This window comes from Branchiostoma floridae, chromosome 3, assembly GCF_000003815.2.
Source record: "Branchiostoma floridae strain S238N-H82 chromosome 3, Bfl_VNyyK, whole genome shotgun sequence".
Classification (NCBI taxonomy): Eukaryota; Metazoa; Chordata; class Leptocardii; order Amphioxiformes; family Branchiostomatidae; genus Branchiostoma; species Branchiostoma floridae.
Window position 1 is genome coordinate 20663746 of NC_049981.1, and position 22751 is coordinate 20686496.

The 22751-nt window shown below is 40.2% G+C and overlaps 1 protein-coding gene across 2 annotated transcripts in view; it reads left to right on the plus strand.

Moving 5' to 3' along the window:
- The window catches only part of LOC118411352 (rap guanine nucleotide exchange factor 2-like), a 93024-nt gene that overhangs the window by 58564 nt on the left and 11709 nt on the right, over positions 1-22751 (plus strand). For both annotated transcript variants that reach the window (XM_035813591.1, XM_035813592.1), the window contains exons 7-20: positions 6829-6972; positions 7328-7543; positions 8085-8157; positions 8580-8716; positions 10917-11075; positions 13886-14035; positions 17719-17883; positions 18679-18786; positions 19023-19094; positions 19343-19583; positions 20023-20269; positions 20689-20905; positions 21947-22011; positions 22298-22426. In XM_035813591.1, coding sequence (XP_035669484.1) covers positions 6829-6972; positions 7328-7543; positions 8085-8157; positions 8580-8716; positions 10917-11075; positions 13886-14035; positions 17719-17883; positions 18679-18786; positions 19023-19094; positions 19343-19583; positions 20023-20269; positions 20689-20905; positions 21947-22011; positions 22298-22426 — 2123 coding nt within the window. The remainder of the gene's footprint in view (positions 1-6828; positions 6973-7327; positions 7544-8084; positions 8158-8579; positions 8717-10916; positions 11076-13885; positions 14036-17718; positions 17884-18678; positions 18787-19022; positions 19095-19342; positions 19584-20022; positions 20270-20688; positions 20906-21946; positions 22012-22297; positions 22427-22751) is intronic.

The following is a 22751-nucleotide window of genomic DNA, read 5'->3' on the forward strand; positions in this document are numbered from 1 at the left end:
GAGCCTAACCTCTGCTTGGAGAGTAGTAGATTGCTACAGCCTGCATTTTGTAACTATCAAACAACATCCATGGTGGCATGTATAGTTTGTGTAGCGTCTTGTTAATATTTGATTGTACGTTCTCCTCTATAAAGACCAGTATAGGCAGCAACAACCTCTGCCAAGAGGGTTATATTTTGGGTGTGTTTGCATTGTGTGCGTCTGTTTGTTAGCAACATGTCTTGAGAAGCCTTAGTCGGATCATGATGGTATTTGGTAGGGATCAGGAAAATGAAAATCAAGGTCGATAATGTGCCCCCTAGTGGCTTTCCAAGGTACTGCAGTAGTACATCTATCTTTTGATATGTGCTAAGGTTAGCTTTTGAAATGCAGTCATTGAACTCAGTTGTGCATGCATGGGTCTTGGGATTTGTCCAGTAATTTGTTGCATGAAATGAGCCTCCCCAGATAGATATAGGATATGCATGAGTGCTCAGCAATGCATGAGCATGGAGGTGCAGGCCTCGAAATACTTTTTTTAGCCAGGTTGCGCAGGCGGCAACCTGAATCAAAAACCAACTTGCGCCATCAGCATTTCAGGTTGCGCCACTTCGAAGTTGTTACTTTCTCCAAATTAGCTACTTATCAATTATCTGTAAGGCCATGTTGATTTGATTATATGGATGACATCCGCGCTCGCACCAATTTTCGGCCATTTCCAAAAAAAAAAGTTTTCTACCACACAATAAATTGTGCAAAGCAGCTATAAAATGAGCACAAATATTCCGTACATTAAAAAAAGGATCAGAAAACAGATAACTAATGCCATAGAATGCCAAAATAAATCTAAAGTCAAAGAATAAGATGTGACAGAAAAAAAATCTATTGTTGGTAGGGGGAGGTACCAGTACAGAAAATTCAGGTCCAGGGGATCATTTCCAGGTCCGGACCTAAACCTGGACCTGATTTTCTGTGGAAACTTGAGAACTGGCAATACTCAAAACAATGGTAATTGGTCAATTTTGCATGCTACAAAGGAATCTGTTTGGTGCATTATTCGACTCCCACTGTCTTTGTACCTTTGACTGTAGAAACTTGGTACAATTGACTATAAACTCTACTTGACTTGACTCTTGTTGTCTTCTTGGCCCCGGTAAGACCCCAAATGCCTGCCGACATAGTGTGTTCATTTTGTAATTGGCGAAACCTGTTCCTCTGATTTTTTTTTCAGGTCTGTTTTTTTTTGGATTGGTCCAAGAAGAAAAAAATTGTTTTGCACCCTTACGATTTACTGGCCCCTACACCTAACTGTTGGTATACCATACTATGTATGTGTGTTTAGTCCTATGTTCAACCTTCCTGGCCACTTTGATTTCATACTGAAGACAACTTTTGTTTTTGGCCAAATTTTTTTTTTATTCGCTCGCTCGCATCAGTTTTGGAGTTCCCAGAGGATGTCATCCATATAATCAAATCAACATGGCCTAAGTGTAAAAACAGTTCATTTCAGTTGAAGAAATATAGCAAAAAAAAAGATGCAGGGCAAATTAGCGCACTTTTCTCAATAAACAACATCCATTTATCGATCTTTTGAAAATAAAGACTGCAACAAAAATAATATCTCAAAGAACTGTGAAAAAATCGTGACCTCCGTTGAACAGACTTGAAGGTAGATTTAAAATGGCGGCTCTATAGCGGCCGAAATCCACAAATTTTGAACTTTGAGCGAAGTTTCCGGCGGAAAATTAGGGCTTACCAAAGGCGTTCATCCCCAAAACAGGCTGTACATTTTCTGATATCTTTTTAGTAAAGGGCCTGTAACTTAAGGATCGTTTTGTTTACCCAAAAAATCAAGTTGCGCCGTGTGCAACCTGACTTTCTGAACAACTTGCGCACAGAGAAAACTACTTGCGCGGCAGGGGTGGGCAAGTGGTTAATTCGAGCCCTGAGGTGGTCAATGTGTGACTGTGCACATGATACGCAGGCATGTATACGTTTATTACCAATTCAGGACTATGTTTCTTGCTTAAGATTTTTAATGTCCTCATTCCATCTCTACCGCTTCCACTGTTGTACCTTCATGGGCTGAAATTTCTCATCATGTGTGGGAGTGGTACTAATACTAGTAACCACCATGTCCTGCATGCTATGCTGTAGATTACCTGAAGCAAGCCATGTTGATGGAGGAATTTCTGATGAATTTATTAAGAGGACAACCCAGACTCTTTGACTGACCCTGTATCTTTGGGGCTTGAAATCTGCACATGCAATCTACAAGAACCATAACTAGCGTAGCACTGGGTACCATAATTACCAATGTGATTCAAACTTCATTAAAATTTGATCAAACCTATATTGAGTTATAGGTACGATCACGGAGAGATAACTTTCAAAACCAGAGCTAACATTGTAGGTACAATGGTTTTAAACTTGAAATTTTGCAAGTGATATGATACCTGCCGATTTGCATTCGAAATTGAACATTTATATGTCCTCTTTCCTGGTGTTTTTATTAATACAATACTGCCAGCATTACACATAAATCTGTGCATTTTGACATTCAGTGTTTTCATAAAAATTGAATTCTTGGTTCATTGCAGGCAATTTTGCCAAATTGCAGGTAAAAAATATGAACATGTATGTTGGAGAAAATGCATAATTTGAGCCCTGAAGAAGTAGCCAGGTTACTGCTACTCTCAAAGTACAATGCCGTGAGTGTTGGCTGTTAGTGATTAGAAAGGCCAGCAGGAAAGATACATTTTATATGTTGTCAAAATATTTTGTAGGCTGATGAAATATGGCCATTGCTATTGCTATTGCTGAAAATCACGCTGAAGCTGGCCTGCTGAGAATGGTTACCAGGCTATGAAGAAGTGGCTTGCTTTATTCTGACCAACACTTCACCAGAAGTGGTGGATCTTTGAGCTGCAATTTCATTTTGGCTGGCTGTGATTGATGTACTGATGTAGAGGGTCAAGCCAGGTCAGAGTGTAGGGCAAGTGGGCATGACCACATAACACCTCATACAAGCCTTACCACCATCTAGCGTATATTACTTTCTTTGCCATGGTTGTGCGAGTGGACCAATTTGATGAGCTAGTAAACAATTGGAATTACTAGAAATGATGTGGTGAATGGCCACTTCTTTGAATAAGGCATGTAGTTTCAGTCCTTTTGCTGACGGGTTTTCTTGGCCATTCTCTTTGCTTTTGCTGCTGCAACTCTCTCAGCTTCAAAAGACACATGTATTACCGATTTGTATCCAAGATTGATAGATAAATAAGTAAATGAATACTAGTAAATAGATAGCTTGAAGAATGATGACTGTATTTCTCTTCTTGCCGTACATGTAGATCGTAGTATTGACTCTTTTAAAGAAGTATTGAATATAGAATGATAATTACTTATGGGACTTCTTGAGGCAAGGAGGTTAGAACCTTGGTTGAGGAAATACTTTGAATTAAGGGTTTTATCTGATGGCTTTTAGATTAAAATTCAAGGAGTGTGCTGAGAAGAGATTCATTATCTCCTCGCTTCTTCAACCATCCCAAGATATTAGAAAATGAAAGGTCTTCCCAGATCGATCCCCGACAATGCATGATGCCCCATCCAAAAGGGTTATACAAGCCCAGGTTTGAATGTGAAGTATCATCCCATTGACTTCCTGTCAGGTTTGTGGGAACTGATTGTTTCAAAGTCACCTTGGCTCGATGAGCAGGATGAGACAAGTCTTCTAGATCAGATTGTGGCTGAAGGGATCACCAGCCAGGCAGTCATGTGTGTCGAGCACCATCTCTACATCTCAGCATACAGAATTTATAAAAGTTCCAGGTAGGGCTGCGTACCTAATACTTGTGCCTGTACCTGTAAAATTGTTAATGTACAGGTCCGATCCTAAACGTACCTGCACCTGAACAAGCTAATGCACTAGTGGACACTGCTTTTATAAACTACAGATAAGTAGATCCCCCATCAATTGTGACAATTGTGATGATCTTTCCCTTGAATTTCAAAATTTAGGAAAACTTTCATCAAACAACTATCCCGAACTGTTCAAATATGCGAAATCCTCATACAAAGATGAAAATTCATCGCTACAAAAAACACATTGACTATCAGTACATTTCTATCTTACACATACTGATAACTTATTCAGGTGCAGATACAGGTCTGGACCTATACCTTAACCTGTGTACCTGTACCTAAAGAGCAGCTTTAGTCCTTCATTAGTTTCTTGGGAGTACAGTATTTAAATTCTTCATTAGGTCAGATTTCAATGCACATGTAGCTCCACAGTTAGTCAGTCAATGTGCCTGATATATTGTATCATTGATTGCTGTATACTGATACAGCCAGATACAGCCAGAGTGCATCAAAGTCATTAGTGTGGTAATATATTGATACTGTTGTTAATGTTAACTAGAGTTCGGCGACCTCATACCTCCATGAAAATTTAGAGCTTTCGTAAATTTCAGGCAATTGACCAACACATCAACATAATTCATGCATGGTGTTGTTCATCATTGACTAACGTACACATGTCACAATTATAAAATTCCCATTATTGATCATAAAGCGGTTTTGAATTTTTACATAAATTATGCAAATAAGTTCCTCATTACCATATTTGGTATCTGCTTATATTCCACCTATCATAATTAACATGTGTTACGTGTATTGAGGTCCAGTTATTGAAAACAATGGAACTATACAATTTCCTCATTAATTATGCAAGTTAAGTCCTCATTTGCATAGCATGCATATCATTGTGAACATCTTTGCCTAAGCTACCTGCATGCCTAAAATGCAGGCAATCCGTTGTTCTTTTCTGCAGTTATCCGCTTTGGAGTGTCTTGACAAAAATGCCCCTGCAGTTCCACAATTAAATGTCAGGGGACTGAAACTTGCCCCACATTTTTATGTCGCTAAAAGCTATCTACCACTTAAATGTCACGACCATATCACGTCAGTGACAAGAGATACATTGAAAAAACTGCTATGATAGAATATTCTCATTAATTATGCAAATGTATTCCTGATTTGCATAATTAGTATCTTATCGTGTACAACATTGTCTAAGGTACCTACATACCAAAAATCATGAAAATCCGTTGTTCCCTTCTTGAGTTATCCTCGTCAGAAGTTTTTGACAAAAATGCCCCTGCTATCCCCAAACTAGACGCTAGGGGGCCCAAACTTATGTCATTTCTTCCTGAGCACAAGAGCTATCTAACACTTAAAAATCGTGACCATAGCATGTTCAGAACACGAGATAGCAAAACCGGAAGTTGCGCTGCAGCACCAAGGGGAGTTGCTAGGGGGCCCAAAATCTAATCATTTCCAGCTTTCGTCACACACTACCAACACACCAAGTATGAAACCAATCCACCCAGCCGTTCTTGAGTTATCTTGTTTACACACACACAAACACACAAACACACAGACACACAAACGCGGGGTAAAATATAACCTCCATGACATTTCATGGAGGTAATAATTAACATACCAATACATAAGCAGAATAAGACATACAAATATCTTTTTTGCTGGAAGAATTTTGGCCAGAGTGAGCATTGGAAGGATAGGTAGGATGCAAGCATGAGTGATTTAGGCAATATTCAGCTGGGTTTCAATGATTTTGTAAAGTTTAACAAGACAACTGAGTGTGTATTTGCAGAAGGAACAGAGCAGAAAGGTAAAATGTCCTTGCCTTGCCCATGTATCTCCAGAAAGTGATGGTAGACTCTTTGTTTTTTGTTTATTAACTGCATGTTAGGAACTGCTCTGTGGTGTAGCACAGTTTGTAGCTTTTATTGTTTTAGAATATGGATTTTTAAAGCATTTGCTTCCCATCTCATCTATTGGTATACAATGTATTCCCGTTGATGATTGACGATGGAAAAAAATGTCAGCATCATTTGCTCTGAAATACCTGAATCCAAATCAACACTATCCACTGTAATTTATACATTAGACAATTTACAGGCATTCACCCGCCAGGTGCAATATGTACAAATGTAGCTGCCTGAATTTGCTCTGCGTTGCTTTCACTTTACAGTTAGCAGATTGAGCAGGCCATGCTGCAGAGATTGCATTTCCCCCGCACGTCATCAGTACAAATTACTCTGATCAACAGCCTGCAAAATGTGCACGCCATTTGGACATATTGAATCTGTTTCAGTTAATTGATCTACTGCCACACAGAAAGAGTCAAAGAGAGTGCATGTATGAATATGTGACAATCTAGACATATTGTACAATTATTCTATTTCAACCAAAATGAACGTTAGCACCTTATGTAAGTTTCTGCCTACCCGGATTGTGTTGAATACGTCAGAAGAGTTTCTTAGGCGTAAAGTAACTTTCTCCCATGTGTGGATACAGCTTTAGAAATGTCACATTGTGTAACACATACTGTGGGTGGACAGACACAGTATGATTTGTGCATGTGTGGGTGTATGTATAAAGTGTTTTTTGCTTTTGAAGTTCAAGGAGGTTTTGCTACTTTTGTCCATTATGTGAGCCGCCTCCTTGACAGCATGTACATGTTGGCCTCAAGCCTCAAACCTCTACATTTGAAAGAACTCAACACACTGGAAAAAGGAAGGTGTTGCCCTACGTGCTTGGCTGAAAACGTGAGCCATTAGCAAAACCCTTCTGGCTAACGAAAAAGTATCATGCTTCGTCTCAGTCTAACGTAGCCCACTTTACCTACCTTACATTTTACATGCCAGTACAGAATTAAATGCAGTCATGCACAGGTTTTATCTGTGAAAGCTTGAGTATAAGTTCTAAAAAAAATGTCAACGTTGTTTATAACAATTTGTGAACTCTCTTGTGTATTTGCAGATTGACTATCCTGATGTTCAACTAATGCGGCCAGGGCTCCGAACGTCATACGCGACCATGAACTTAGAGAAACTTCTCACCACCGAGCAGGAGGAGAAAAAGGCTCGGACACGAGGCTCCCACTCCTCACAGGAGGAAAATGAGGTAAAGACAGCATGTTAGATTGTCTGTACAATTATTGTGGCACTTAAAACTAGGATGAGAAAGCCTAGCAATGTGTGTATCTTCCTCATGTATATGTACCAGTGGCTGTATGTGAGGTGCAGGACTGTCCCTCCATACCAGGGCAGAAACAAGGCTTGCTGGGCCATGTGAGTAAAAAAAAAAATCTGACATGAAATTGGCGCCAGTGTATTTTCCTAATCTTAGAATTACAGATTCAACAATTCACCAAAATTAACAACATAGGCTCCTAAACAATGAGTAGGGTTGTATAAAACTTAATGCTGGAGACAGCCTGGTGGTGCAACTCTTCTCAACCAACTCGATTTGTTTCCAGCTTCCAGCAGAGCTGCAGCAGGTGCAAAACCTCCTGGTTCAGACGGAGTTGAAGCTTCACCGTGGGGGGTCTATCTGCTCGCGGAGCAGCGACTCCGGCAGCAGCTTCTCGGACAACCTGACGAGGTCAGAGAGCGTTGAACTGGACCTGAGCGGCCTGCAGGAGAGCGTGGTGGACTCTGATGATGAAGAGGATGGCATGAGCCAATCTTCTGAGGTGAGGATCAGTGCTGAACATCGAGGCTTGCATACTTGCCTGGGGCGCTCCCGCAATGGGGCTTTGAAAGATTCCATTAAGATAGGGCAAGGAGAGTTCAGTTGGGTTCAGAATGGAGGGTGCCATTTCATAGGTATAAGCATTTAGTAAAGCAATTTTTGTGCCTTACTATGATTGAATGTGAAGGGATTCAATTAAGTTCACAGAAGATTGATGATTTTTGCCTCCAAAGCTTTAAAGTGATCTGAGGCAACGAAATGAATATGACTCAAAGATGTATACATGTCATGGCTTATACAAACGTAATATAACACAGGCTTTGCAGTTGAACTTACTTTCACTTTGACATTTTTTGTCTAAAACTTAAACATGAAAACTTTCCATAACCCATTTTGATAAAATACTGATAGGAGTAAGTAAGAAGTTTGTTTTTCCTTTCATAAGCCAGTATCATATAAGTATTTTAACTGTATATTGCATACTATCTTTGTACTGTTCATGGTTGTGAGAACTATAGCAAGTGATTTGTGTTTATTTCCAGTGTCTTCTTGTTCGAGATGTTGTAAGGGACTGTTTAGAAAAGGACCCCTCAGAAAGAACAGATGACGACATTGGTAAGAGGAGGTTATTAATGAAAATGTCAGTTGCATGTAGAAAGCATGGTTGTGTAACGTACATGTTCAATGTCATTACCCAACTGAAAAATGTACTCAACTTAAGGCACTTGTTGTGAGCACTGAGTATTCCTGAGAATCAAAACTCTTTGTGCATGTGAAATGTGCAAATGTTTGTAGCATGTCTATCTACTACAGCATTGAAGAATCATTGTAAGTTGTTGTACAGAAGCTGTTATTCGCTTAAGTCAAGTCCAAATTGGGTAGTTACATTTTTTTTCACTTCTTTTCAAAATAATCACTGTTGAGTCTTAGAATTTGCATGTAAGAGATGAGGTCTAAATTGTGTGATTATTAATTACCCCACTGCTTTGCAGAATTGGATTGAACTAGATTGACATTCTTTGATAATGACTTTGCAGAATCCCTGTTGGAGTTCATGCAACATTTGCCAGCGTTTGCCAACATGACGTTAGCAGTGCGGAGGGCGCTGTGTGCATGTATGGTGCTGGCTGTGGTGGAGAAGGCAGGGACTGTGGTACTTAATGATGGGGAAGAGGTGAGAAATGTCATGTTTTACAAGCTAACTTACAACTCCTTAACCTTAGTTCAGACCCTTGTATTTGTTGTAATGCCTTGTAGCACACAGGGCAGTTAGTTTCCTTACTGTTTCTGTAGCATGGTATAATATAACATAAAATGTATTTCTACAGGGAGGGGTTGCTAGCCATTCCCCTTAAGCATGCTTGAGTCATCTCCTCAAACACTGTACCCCCACTATAAGTCCCTTCCTGAAAGATTGGGGCAGACCCGACCTTGATGCCCTTGCCAGGATTGAATCAGGTTATCCCAGTTACCAACTTATTGGAACCAGTAACTCAACAGCTACCAGTTGAGCTATGGGGACATCCCTACAATTCCTTAACTACCAAGTATATATAATTATATATTTCAAGATATCTGAACACAGAGACTCAAATTACAATGAAAAAAAAAAACATTTGAAGGGTCAGAGCTTGAGGAAAAGTGTGTCTTGAATGAAGCTTTTTTAAATTTCATTCCTATTTTCCTATACCATATTATCATTCTTCCTTGTAATTTGTAGGGGGGGGGGGTGATTTTGCTCACAAACTGTCATCATGCATGTCCGTGAAGATAAGAACGTACTCAAAAGGCATTCCCAAGCCCTGCCATTCCTTACAACACTCCTCCTCCCTCACTCATTCACGTTATGTATGTATGTTATGCTCTTCATCTTTTCTTCATCATACTCCTTTTGCTGTCTTTTACAAGTTTTGAATCCGGCTTGACAGGCACCTGCATTTCACAAGCTCAAAATGCTAATGCTACAAAAAAATGTAAAGCGTGAGTTCATCGATAGTATTGAACACCTGCTTCTTTCAGGGTTTTGGAAGGTTGTTTCATTTTCTATTATCTACGGACGAGTGCGATGACATAGACAGTGTGTGTGGTTCAAATTAACATGTACATGTACTTGGTCTCTCTTTGGAATGATGTGAAATGTACCAAATCAGATTTGCCCAGTTTAAAAGTGGTGATGAACAAGACATACCTTGTCTAGACAGTTAACCTTTACCCTACAGAGGTAGCCTTTTTGGCAGCAGATTTTATTGGTTACAGTATGTGTAGACAGCAGAGAGAAGGTTAGGAGAACCACATCCTATAGATGTTGGTAATGGTTTCCTGCTGTTACTAACATTGTAAGTGTGAGGTAGACTCTTATGTAAGCACTGACGCACAGTGATTTCCCAGAGTAACCAGACAGAAACCAAGTAAATAGACACCTACATCTAGACTACGTACTAAAAGCTTGGGATAAACAGATAGCACATTATTGGGACTGACCGTTGGAAGGGCTGCAAGAGGCTTGGTTTATTCAAGTTGTATGTACTGGTAGCTCTATATAATGATGTTGTTGGACTGAGACTGTGTGTAGGTATACAATCATGTGCTTCTGATCTGACGGTGGTGGCTTTGATACAGTTGAAAATTTACTATGCAAATTGTAAGGCCACCGAGTCGAAAGTCGTACCCTTAGAATTTATAGGTGGATAGAGCATGTTTCCTTCTGTATTATGATATTCTAAAAATACGATTTATATAAATATGCATGATATATTTAGGGGAAAGATCAGTTGAAAATTCAATTTTCTAGATCCATTATCCAAATTGTATGGCTACTGAGTTGAAAGTCATATACAATATTTACTATCTATAGTTACATGGTGTACAGTGAATTACATATGTCATTTGAAGGAGCAATTGTTTCCTTTCTTTTTTCTTTTTATGGTATTCTAAAGAGATGCATACTATATTTGGCTGTAAGGTCTGTTGATAATTCAAATCTCTAAATCCATTATCCAAATTGTATGGGCACTGGGCTGAAAGTTGTAATTTTTTAGCTATTTATAGTTACCAAAGTACAGTAAATTGCATATGCGGTTTGAAAGAACATGTTTCCTTTTATATCATGGTATTATGAGACATACATGGTATATTTGGCATTAAGGTCTCTTAAAGATTCAAGTTTCTAAAGTACAATGCATGAATGTAATGAAGCCAGTGTTATATATATGCACCGTGTTATCTATTGAAAATTAACATGTATAGAAAATTAATTTGGAATAGACATTTTTGTGCCTTTTTTTCTACATTATCTGTGTGTTTCATTGAAAGTAGCTTTCAGGCAAATAAAGATATTGTTACTGTATTCTTATCATGTCTGATTCATGTTCCAGCTGGATTCCTGGTCGGTGATACTGAATGGTCATGTGGAAATCGAGCATGCAGACGACGCTGTAGAAGAGCTGCATCTCGGGGACAGTTTTGGGATCTCCCCCACCATGGGGAAACAGTACCACAAGGGCGTCATGAGAACTAAAGTAGACGACTGCCAGGTAAGGGCTTCAGCTTGAAGACTAGAAATACAGCACTGCTGTTGATGATTTCTTAATGCTGTCACAGACCTTCAACTTGAAAGGACACATCATTGCTGATTACATGTTACTAAATAAATCCTTCTTGTTGACTCATCTTTTTTCAAAGTTTAATCAAACCCCTTAGCCTCAAAGACTGAAGCATCACCATCACATGCACAATCCCTTGAGCCACTCATTTTCCCAAACATCAAAATTGTTTAATTAGAAGTTGGGACCAAATGTTGATCAAAGCTTATATTCAAGTGTTTGCACGGAATGATGTGTAGGTTGGCATTTGTGAAGATGATCTAAAGATAACTTGTCTCAGGCAACAGATGTTTGTCAATTGTCAAAGTGTTACTTGTAGATCCAAAACAGTGAACTAAGCAACTTCAAAGGACATAGAATTTCATTTGATCATTAGGAGAGGCAGAACTTAAACAGCAGAAGTAAGGTGTGTGCATAAAGGCTTTAAGGTTATTCACCCGGCTGATCAATTTTCCCCAAAGCCCTGTAATATTTTTTCTATTGAGCCGCTTATACCTGTAATATATGTTTTTTACTTCAAGACCACCCTATTCTTACGTATCAATTAGTTATGAATATGGGAAAATGTTTATTCCAGTCAATTTTTTTGGGTGTCTCCGCTGGCGGAGACAGCCAAGTTAATCCCCTGTATAAACAATGACATCATTCTGCACATGCGCACTACTGTCCACAACAAACAAAATGGCGGACATGTCTGGCCTATTTTTCGTCACGGCGCACAGGCATCAAAATAGCGACAGATACTTTTATTTCAAGGCTTGCTTGGTTTAGTTAGCCCGACGTTATTGGGTTCATGTATTTTTGTACATAAATAGCCCACATTGAACGGTGCTGTTGCCTATTTCAGTTGCTTTTTTTATGGAAACAGTCACCAAAATGCAAGTGCGTAAGCGGCAGCGTAAGGCCGTAAATTTTTGGTAGGAAGTTTAGAAACTCTTGCACCGTTAAGAAGATTGGCTAGATTTTTGCGCCGCTAAAAATATTGGCTATATTCCGCTGTCGAATTCCGCGCACGGTCCTGTGGCGGTGGCATTCCGCGCTCGGCCCGTTGGTCCGTTGCATACCCCGGTGAGCTCGCCGCTAGATCTTCGGCGCTTAGAGTGTTGCCCGCCCGCCCGGTGCACTGCCGCATATCGGAGAATTTTTACGGTCTTGTTTCAGTTACGGGCGGTCGTAACTCGAAATGCCGGTTCAAAAGATGAATAGAAAAAAGTTGTTTACAGGCGTAAAAGCAGAACGGGCCCGGTAAACCTCCGAGCAGTTTAGTTGGCTGGCGGATAGAAAATTATGTCCTACACCGACAACGTGACCTACATTTCACCAATCTCCAAGCAGCGGCCTTTTTGCCGCGAACACTGGCAGCCTTGCGTCTCCGCACCTTCTTCGACATCTGTCTTGATACGAAGCCTAGATCTTTGGCAACATCAAGGTTGTCTAAAAAAAACTCTTGCTTCATTGCCTCCACGATACCAGGCACATTTTTTCACCGCGGCCGCCGCGCAGGGCCCCGGGCCCGGGAGACCCGCCATCTGTAAAGTCGGGTCTGGCGCATTACGTCATAGGTATCGGGAAAGATAAACAAGCCGGGGGAGGTGACGAAAATGGAGGAATAGCCAGATTTCTCGAGGTTTCTCGCGTTTTGCGAGATTGTACGAGAGTTCTAAAGCTGTTTAGGGGTCAAAAGGGGTCAAACTCGCCGAGAGGCAGCACGCCACCAAGTTTGGTGGAGTTTCGGCGCATTTTGCGCTCAAAATGGACTATTTATGGTTCACCGCTCAGTTTTATGGCCCTGTGGCCTCATTTAGCCCTAAAAGTAGGAAACGGGGAACATATCTGGCCACATATTCCCCTATATTCTTGAAGATAATCGTTCGATCTTCAAACTCGCGGTTGCGCAAAGGGCTATCTTGTTTGGTTCGTCAGGTACGGAGACTTTATTTATTACCTAATTAAAAATCAATAAATTGGCAATAACTACCGACTGTTAGTAGTTATTTTCTTGCGCAACATACAATGCATAGCTTTGATGGTTATGTGTAAGAAAAATAACATTTTTATCCTGTAGGAAATAACAACGTGCTGTATTTTCTACTTAATGACAACAATATAAGGAGCAATAAAGGAGCAATAAAACATGATGACGTCATTCATATGGTCTAAAAAATTGCAATTGGCAAGACTATTTCATAGACAATCAATATTCAGTACAATCATATTCCTTTTCCCAAAAATGTAGGTTTTAAACTGAGGAAAACAATGGAAGGTCAAAATGCCAATTTATCCAACCTAGATACCTTAAGACAGCCTTTAAAGGAGAGCCATTTGCAAGAAATTGTTGTAAGATGAAGACATAATTGATACGTTTGATGTTTCAGATGAAAGTACAGCAAAGAGAAAAGAGCCGCATGTCATGTTCAGTCACTTCTTAATTTTATTTCCCTTCCCTGTTTTATGGCAGTCTGAACTTAGAAATTGCATCGACAAATTATACTAAGAAGGTTGCTTGTTAAGATAGCTACAGATTCAGGTCTCCTTTCCACTAGATAGCGATTGGTGAGCAAACATGTAATGACAAAAATTGGATTTATACTTTGATTTCGAATCATGTATCATGTAAAACTCTGATTTGAAACATAACAAAATACACAAAACGTCAAAACATTTGTTCCATACATGTTTTTGTAAAATTTATGAAGCCGTAGTCACAAGAAGTTGACTAACTTGCTGTCTTGTCCTTCCAGTTTGTGTGCATCACTCAGAACGACTACTATAGAATATTGCACCAAGGAGAGGTCAACACCAGAAGGGTGGAGGAGGAGGGAGAGGTTGTCATGGTAACAGAACACAGAGAGCTAGATGGTGGGAACAGGAAGGGACACATAGTAATCAAGGTAATGATGGAGATGATATTTGTCAGATTCTAATATATGTGAAAGGAAAACACAGTAAGCATTTTTTTACAAGAATCTCTGCCCAGGAAAGCTGATTTTTTTAAAATCAAACTGCCAAAGAAGACAAGGTAAAATGTGGACTCTGTGAACAGGTGGTCACTTTGATGGGATTTTTAATTCTTGAGTCAATGAAAAATTATCTACAGGACATTTATCACATTGACCAGGTGGTCCTTATGTAGAGATTGGACTTGTATGGGTTGGACTGCATTTAGATGTATGTATAGGATGCACATAATCATACTAATCCATCTATGTGACACATACATGTAGTATATATCTTATATCAGGCCATCCTTTGATCTTAGAGTGGGAAAACCAAAGTATAAACATTAGTTTATATCCTGGACTATGGATTATAGTGAAATTATGACCATAGCATGTCCAGGAAATGAGATATCAAAACTAGATGTCCTGCTGCAGTACCATGAAAAGCTGCCAGGGGCCCAAATAACATAAAGATCGATCAATAACTACTTGAACAAGAGTTCGTAGACCTCAGGCCTGCATGAAATGTATGGGTGTCTGTAGACCTATTGTGTATTTTTTTTCCTTTTTGTCCGTGGTTGCGTGGTTGGAAAAGTGAGATTTTTACCGTGTTGGTTGTGCACCATGCAAAAGTCTGAAATTCAATTTTCGGGATGTGTAAGTTTGGGCATGGATGAACATTACTTATTTGGGATTTCTTAAGCGTGTAACCAACCACAGTACCTTGAAGTTGTTGAGACGACTTTTCCTACCTTTTTTTGTCTCAGATGGCCCTTGTAGTTATTCTGTCACATATGATATATTCAGTACTGATATCTTCCTATTTCCATGTACTGACCTAATGCAGCTGCTAAATCTCCTTCGTGTGGCAATGATATTCATTAAAGATTTATTTCTGGAGTGCTATAACACTTGACACTGGAAGGTTATTTGCATAATTTGACCAATTAAGTTTTTACAGTAGTTCCATAGACAACATGATAAGTGGTAGCCCCCATCCAGCAGCAACAGTTAGTCCCCAGGGTGGTATGATATCTTTATTCAATCCATCCAACTAAAACCTAAATTTCTTGAAGTACCTAAGCCAAATTCAACAGCAAAATTTACTATTCAAAATGTCCTTGTCATTCCCATTCATAGAGTGGCAAGCTGCTGGCAACTTTAAAAAGTTCAGAAAGCTGTTGTAGTCAGAGTAAACACCCAGCAAACAACCCCCAAAATCAATGAGCAGTTGCTTAGAGGGGAAAAACAATTTCATCATATTTTTGCAGTGACAAAATGCAACAAACGATACCAATTTTAAAACAGAACAAGCCTTCTACCACTTAACCCTGTATCTACTATAGATAAAGCAGGCCCAAAAATCAAGCGAACATGACTAGCCCCAAACTACAAATTACCTGGCAGTGCATAAAATACGGAAATGGCACCCCCAAAGAAACAACAAGAAACACATGAAGATAATATACATACCTTTCTCTTACACTCAAGCTCTATACATTTCTCCTCCACTTTAGAAAGTTGTATCTTCTTCTGATTGCCAAACAGGGTAAAGGAACTTATACCAGAACTTTAAACCAGTACTACACAGCTCTCAAAACACCACAAAGACTAAGAAGCAAACTCAAATTGTACCTAACAGCAACAGATACTAGTACAAACTGAACGGAACATCATCTGGCTGGAAACACTGTTGATACAAAGTAACCTGATACATTGAAGGTGGCAGAAGCCAGTGCAAAAACAGATGACGCTTCTACACGTAAGCTTAAAGACCTATCAATCAACCCAAACCCAAGCGTCACTTGTTTTTACAACCAAGCAGATATTGGGGGGATGTCCCAACCACACAACAACAGGGTCAACCTACAGTATCAAGTTCAAGCACTAGGAGGCCCAAAATCAAACCTGACCACCAGGACACTAGCAACAACCCATGTAACAAATAGCAACACGATGGCATCTTGCGTTCCGGAGATACAGCGCACGCACCGTGCCCGCACAAAAGGTAACCTGGAATGTCAAGTTCAAGCACCAAGGGCGCCAAAATCAAAATTGAGAATTATTCAGCCACCGCCAACACATGTGCCAAATGTCATTGCGCCCGCACTATCCGTTCAGAAGATATAACTCCGGAAATACCCCTCCCGGACACAAAATTCGACCTGCCGCGTCAAGTTCAAACGCGACAAGGCCCAAAGTCAATCCTAGGCAACAAGCAACAACCCCCCACCCATGCACCAAAAATTGTCGCAATCGCGCATATCGTTCTGGACATACAGCGCCAAAAGTGCCCCAAAAACACAAAAAATGCCACCTTCAATGTCAAGTTCAAGCACCAGGAGGCCAAAAATCAAACCTGAGTGTCAGGCTACCACCCCCAACCCACTTACCAAAAATTGTTGTGCTCGCACCATCTGTTCTTGAGAAACAGCGCCCTAAAGCCCCAGCTTCCAAAAGTTCCCACGCCCGTGAAAACCATACCTGCATACATGCAGGTAATTATGCTGTTCACCGACACAGAGACCCCAAATCATAGCTTTTTGAAAAATGTGAATTGCACATTTTAGCAGCGAATGTTTCAAACACAGGCAGCCCTTTTCTGTTAGATGTCTAAATCTGTGTCTGTGTCCTCAAAAACAGGAAACAACAAATCATTCATAGCTGCACAGTGCTAATCATAGCCTTGCAGACATGACTGCCAGGATGTCTGAGTATTTCTGCATCCTTTAGAAGGAAATTAGTGACAGTTTTGGGTTGCACTGTTGGTCTGCTGGCAGGGGTTTAGAGTTAAGTAGGTGTGAAATAGAAAAACTACATTCCTCTCCATGGGGATAGAGCTTGCATTTCTAAGGAGATCTGGCAATTCCACTTCATCTTACAGGACAAGAAATATTGTATTTTCTATTATCTGCAAATTTGAATTACCCAACATTTTTTGCATGCAGTTTGATAAAGCTTTCCTCAAGGACATAAGGTGATGTAATAGATGTATGGAATCACATTTTTGAGATATATCTATTGAAATAGTGAGTTGGGCCTTTCATGTATAACATTTTTCTGGACTAGTTATCAAGAAAGTTACTCTAGTTATGAAAAAAAAAAAAGTTGCAAAGCCGGCAGAAGTAGTGTGTGTAGTCCAGAAGTTGGTGATTCTTCCTTTGCCTAAAAGTCATGAGTTAGTTTCAAATCTCTGCTGTGTAGCTCAGCCATCATGAATGGTACTAGAACAGGTTGCAGTCCTTAGCACTGATGTTGATAAGTGCTGTTTATGGTATGTGTAGTAGAGAACTACATGTAGGGGAATTTCCACGATACAATAAACCTGTGATGCTGTTCATTGCATCTGTCTTCTATGTCATGACCAGACGGGGGAGCACATGTATCTGTAGCTCATCCTTTCATAAGAGTTCTTTTGAAGTAAACCGGTCTGGGCCTCTTATGTATAACATTTTTCCAGACTAGTTATCAAGAAAATAACGCAAGTTATGAAAAAAATAAGTTAGGTACGTTAAGTCTGTTTCCAGTTGCTTGATTCCAAAATCATACCCAGTTGCTTGAGTTGACATAACCTTTAGTTTCCACCCTTAAGCTTGCTTATCCTCCTCACTAATTGTGATCATTTTTTTTTTCAGGGCACCCCTGATAGACTAATACAGCATCTTGTGGAGGAACACTCGGTGATCGACCCGACCTATGTAGAAGATTTTCTCCTGACCTACAGGGTTTTTCTAGAGAGTCCTGTCGTCGTGGGGACCAAACTACTCAACTGGTTCAACGACCCTTCATTAAGAGACAAGGTAAGGGCCTCGCTGATACAACATTAGAGACGGAGCTCCCCCTGACTAAAATCGCGCTCCTAGTGGCTAGGGAGGGGGTCATTAACCCCAGCCAGCAAGAGATTGTGTAAACACGGGCTAGAGCTCCCCCATTGTAAGTGCAGGGGTGGCTCACGATTCCAATCCTAGCACTAAAACACCTGTCGCAGATATTGCACTTCAGACCAGCCTGTGCTGAAGAAGGGTACTAGATGATAACCCCTCTATTCAGAGCCCCTACACCCTTAGAGTTAGAGCAACAATATGGTGTGGAATATAAAGTATGGTTTGGAATATAGAGGATGGTTTGATGATGCCACCATTTTTCTTGGACACTTGTGACTAGTTTTCTTCTTTCTTTCTTTCTGCTTTAGCTGGACTGCATTTTATAATTGTGCAAATGTCACAGCCTTTGATGATTAAATGGACTGGTGAAGGCCATTGCAAGCATTTTTTTCATGCCATTCGACCTGTGTAATGGTAGATGTAACAAGGAGGTGAGAAACAGATCTTTGAAGGAAATGCCCTTGGCACAATTCAAGGACATTACTGCCTTCAGCTCTCACAAGGTTGCACCTCTGTAAAGGTCGGCAGTGACAACTACCACCTGGGTCCTTCCCAAGGTCTTCGATTTTGGATAAAGAGGTGGTAAAACACTGAAGCATTAGGAAATTGTCCTGTTCATAAACTCTGTTGCTGGAAAATTGAAATACCATAGAACATCAGAGACTCATATGTACAATGTATGTTGAAGTCCACATACATTTTCCTCTGCAGGTGACAAGAGTTGTGCTTCTGTGGGTCAACAACCACTTCTGTGATTTCGAAGGTTACCCCGTGATGACAGACTTCCTGGAGAGGTTTGAAGGCCTTCTAGAACGAGAGGTGAGAGTTCAACCTCAGTTTGTATTATAGAGAACCTTTCCAGCAGAGATCAAAACACAGCACTTTAACTACCTAAGGCCAGGTTTATTACTGCATGTAGAGTGTGCAAAGTGTCAACATTGTGTTTGATTTTGAATATTTGTACTTGTAGCTATGTGTCATCAGTGAATTGACATGTCCATACATGTAGCTGGAAAAAATCTTGACTGGTGTTGTTTATCTGTTTGTTTTGACAGAAAATGGGAGGCCAGTTGAGGTTGCTGAACATTGCTTGTGCTGCTAAGGCTAAGACAAGAACCGTCACCCTGGTGAGTTGGTATCACAGCACAACATTTTGGGCAAATTGCAATGTTGTAGACAAAGATTCTGGTTTGCATACCTTATAGTTATTGCCTTTGACTTGTATTTCTTCATTACCTTGGTGAAATTGGAGGTATTGCTTTTGGTCTTTGTGTTTGCTTTTGTTGGTCAGCAGTAACAAACTTGTTGAACTAGGGTATCCCTATGTGTATTGTTTTGCTGATTATAAGCGAGCATCTCTGAATCCTGATTCCAGGCCCGACCCCAGAAGGACTCTGTCCTGCACTTCTCGGTGCTGGGAGGGTGTGAGACAGGGAGCGGCATCTTCATATCAAAGGTGGAGAAGGCTTCCAAAGCCGAGGACCTGGGCTTGAAAAGAGGGGACCAGATCTTAGAGGTCAATGGGCAAAACTTCCAGAACATTTCACACAAGAAGGCTCTAGAGGTGTTGCGGGGAAACACCCACCTGTCCATCACTGTCAAGAGTAATCTGCTAGGTAAGTGTTGGTATTTTGCACCTTTTTACCGGATAGACGAAAAGGGCATTGTAAATACCAACAACACTACCACTAGTATTGAAAATGTAGATTGTACTAACTGTACAGAACAAAACATTATGGTAAATTATGGGAAAATGTTAGCCAAACATCCTAAATGAAATAATTGGTTATTCAGTATTTACAGCCTTTAGCTCCCTGATTTGCACTGTAGTCTATGTAAATGCTTTGTTAGACTTAAACAACTTATCTTTGTTGTATGTTATTTTTAAAGATTGTGACTGTTGATACGAAACTTGAAGGAACCTAAAATACCCATGTCTATGTTAACATATTTAAGAAAGTTCATGATGCATGTGTTCAAACCTTGTTGGATATAGTATTGTATGAAGCAGCTTTAACATTATGTCTGAATAATTGTTATCAATACCTTTTTTAGGTTTTAAAGAAATGCTGGCTAATCCAGAGACCAAAAGCAGCAGCTCTTCTCCATCGCACGTTCCCAAAATTGTAAACGACACGCACGGCCACGGAAGAGCGTCGGCTCCTGACATCACGGGTTTCCGTCCGGACGGCCAGAGTAACAAGGACAAGAAGCGAGGGTTCGGTACACTTGGCCACCGACAGAAAATGAAAGCCATCATGAGATCCATCCTCCCCAATACCAAGCCATCCTTATACAACAGGTAAATGTCATACATGTGTGCTCTTAAAATCACCCCTAAAGTGCCATCCTTAAAACATGTACATTCACAGTCAAAACTGCAAAAGAAGACCACAGGGACAGGTGATCACCATAGACAGAATTCTTAATGCTTCTTAAAGTGGTCACATGCCTCCCAACCCCCACCATGCTTGCACCTTTCTCCCTAATGTCACATAGCTTCACTGGTGCACGCTGTAAAAAAAAGCTGAAAGATGAATTGGAGGATAACTACCATTTAAGTGCCCACTAAAACATGACATTGTTTTGGATGAAGGAAAATTCTTCTTAAACAACCAGTAGGTAAGTATACTGGTTGTGTAAGGGGAATTCTCCTTCATCCTATATTCTACCAACCTGATGAAACTATTTTCGAAAGACATTGTTTTGCCATTTCCCCAGTGAAACCCACCTGAACCAGAGTAAGGACGACAGTATGTACATGACCAAGCGAGCCAGTGCCTCCAGCCTGCCCAACTCCATGTTCCTCAGCTCCAGTAACCCTGACCTGGTGGCCAGCCATAACTACATTGATGCACCCAACCAGTACGAGTGTAACGACCAGGCAGTCAAGGTCTACAGAGCAGACCAGACCTGCAAGCACATTCTGGTCAATAAGGTGAGAATTTCTTTCTTTCACAGCTCTGTAAAGGTAAAAAAATATTGCAGTTCTCTGTGTACCGTCAAAACTGCCCAAGAACACTACTCCATGGACCGATATGATTTGGTCTACTTGTATGTGGACAGGTGGTCACTGTAGTCAGGACTCTTAACAAGTTTTGAAAAATGGCAAGTATATAAAGTCGACTGGCCTGAAGCAACTTTTCACTGGACTGAGATTTATAAGACTTATTTGTTTTTAATCTGACTTGCAGCAAAGAAATTCATTTTTAGTGAAAAAAACAACAACTTTTAAGCATGTAACTAGATCAATATCTACATGTTCATGTGCAATGTATGTTAATATTCTATACCTAAGAATTGCACTATTCTTATGGAAAACCGTACTGATCCAATTGGGCAAGTACATGGTAGAACGTGAGCTTGATCAGTGCTTTAGCTGCCCTTGGCAATCGGGCCAATGGACTTGTCCAACCCTGTTATGCTTGTGTTAATGGGAAAAGGTACATAAGGACCACCAAAATGGCGAGGTAGTCTATCACTTGCATGGGTTTGACTGGACTTATCTTCCAATCCTTAGTTGTGATAGCTCTATTGACAGCTAATGTCCCAGGTCATGTTGATCGTTATGAGTTTCTAAGTTTGTACATGATATCATCGCTGTACACTACTCTTGTGACATGTTATCAACAGCAACAATGATATGATAACATCAGGATTTAGACAGGATGTTGGTATATTTTGTATGCATAACCACAGTGTAGAGGATATGCTGTAACATAAAGGCATAGTAATTGGCTTGTTTGTTTGTTTTTTACATTCTTCTTGTAGTTTTTTAGTATAAGTTATGAGAAAAAAGGAAAACCAGTCAAACCCAGGGTTACACTTTTTCAGTTTCTTAGCCCTGATTTAAGACTTGAAAGAAACGTTTTCATGAGAGAAGCAAATACAGGTGGACTATAGGGTTTGAAAAATGCAAGACAAGCCTTATAAAAATGCATGTACCGTTACATCTATTAAGAAGTTGATTATTTTACAGGACACGTCATCGAAGGAAGTTGTACAGTTTGCATTACGAGAGTTTGGAGTCCTGGATACGGAGAGGTAAAAGATCAACAGCAAAACATCTCAGTATTTCCAGATAAAGCACATTTTGCCCAGTCTACTTTGTATCCAAAGTTTTCAATAAATTGGATTGATAGATACATTTTTCACTATGTTTATTTCCATCGTCTGCTAACTAACCATTCAATTGCTAAGTAACATGAGGAATTTTGCACCCATCGTACATGTTATGTGTGTGTCCAAGTGCCATTCCACACCCCTTTTTTTAACACACTAATCCTCACTCGCTCCACCCTCACCACCACACTTCTCCATCCACTCACAGAAATTGGTATGATTGCAGCGAGAACTTCTCGCTGTGTGAGGTAACCGTCGGGGCGGAGGGGCTGATCAAGCAGCGGAGACTTCCCGACACTCTCAACAACTTGTGTGACAGAATCAACCTGAATGGAAGGTGAGGCTGATGTTTATGGATATTTAGGAAAGTATGCATTTTATTGCATTGCTATCTGGGCTTGAGATACTGGGTGCAAGTGCACAAAGTTTTTACTATTGATGCACCAGTGCACCTGGATTGTTGTGTAGCATTACATTCCTAAGGGTACCATTGTACCTAGATTGTGGCAAATTCTTGTGCCATTTTGGATTTGAGTGAAAGAAATAGATATTAAAATCATTGTAACATATTAATAAGATTTTAAAAGCTGTTGAGTTTCAGATTCTAGAGGCAGGTTTTGCTGACATTCTGTATTATTCTATGTTATGCGCCCAAATGTTTT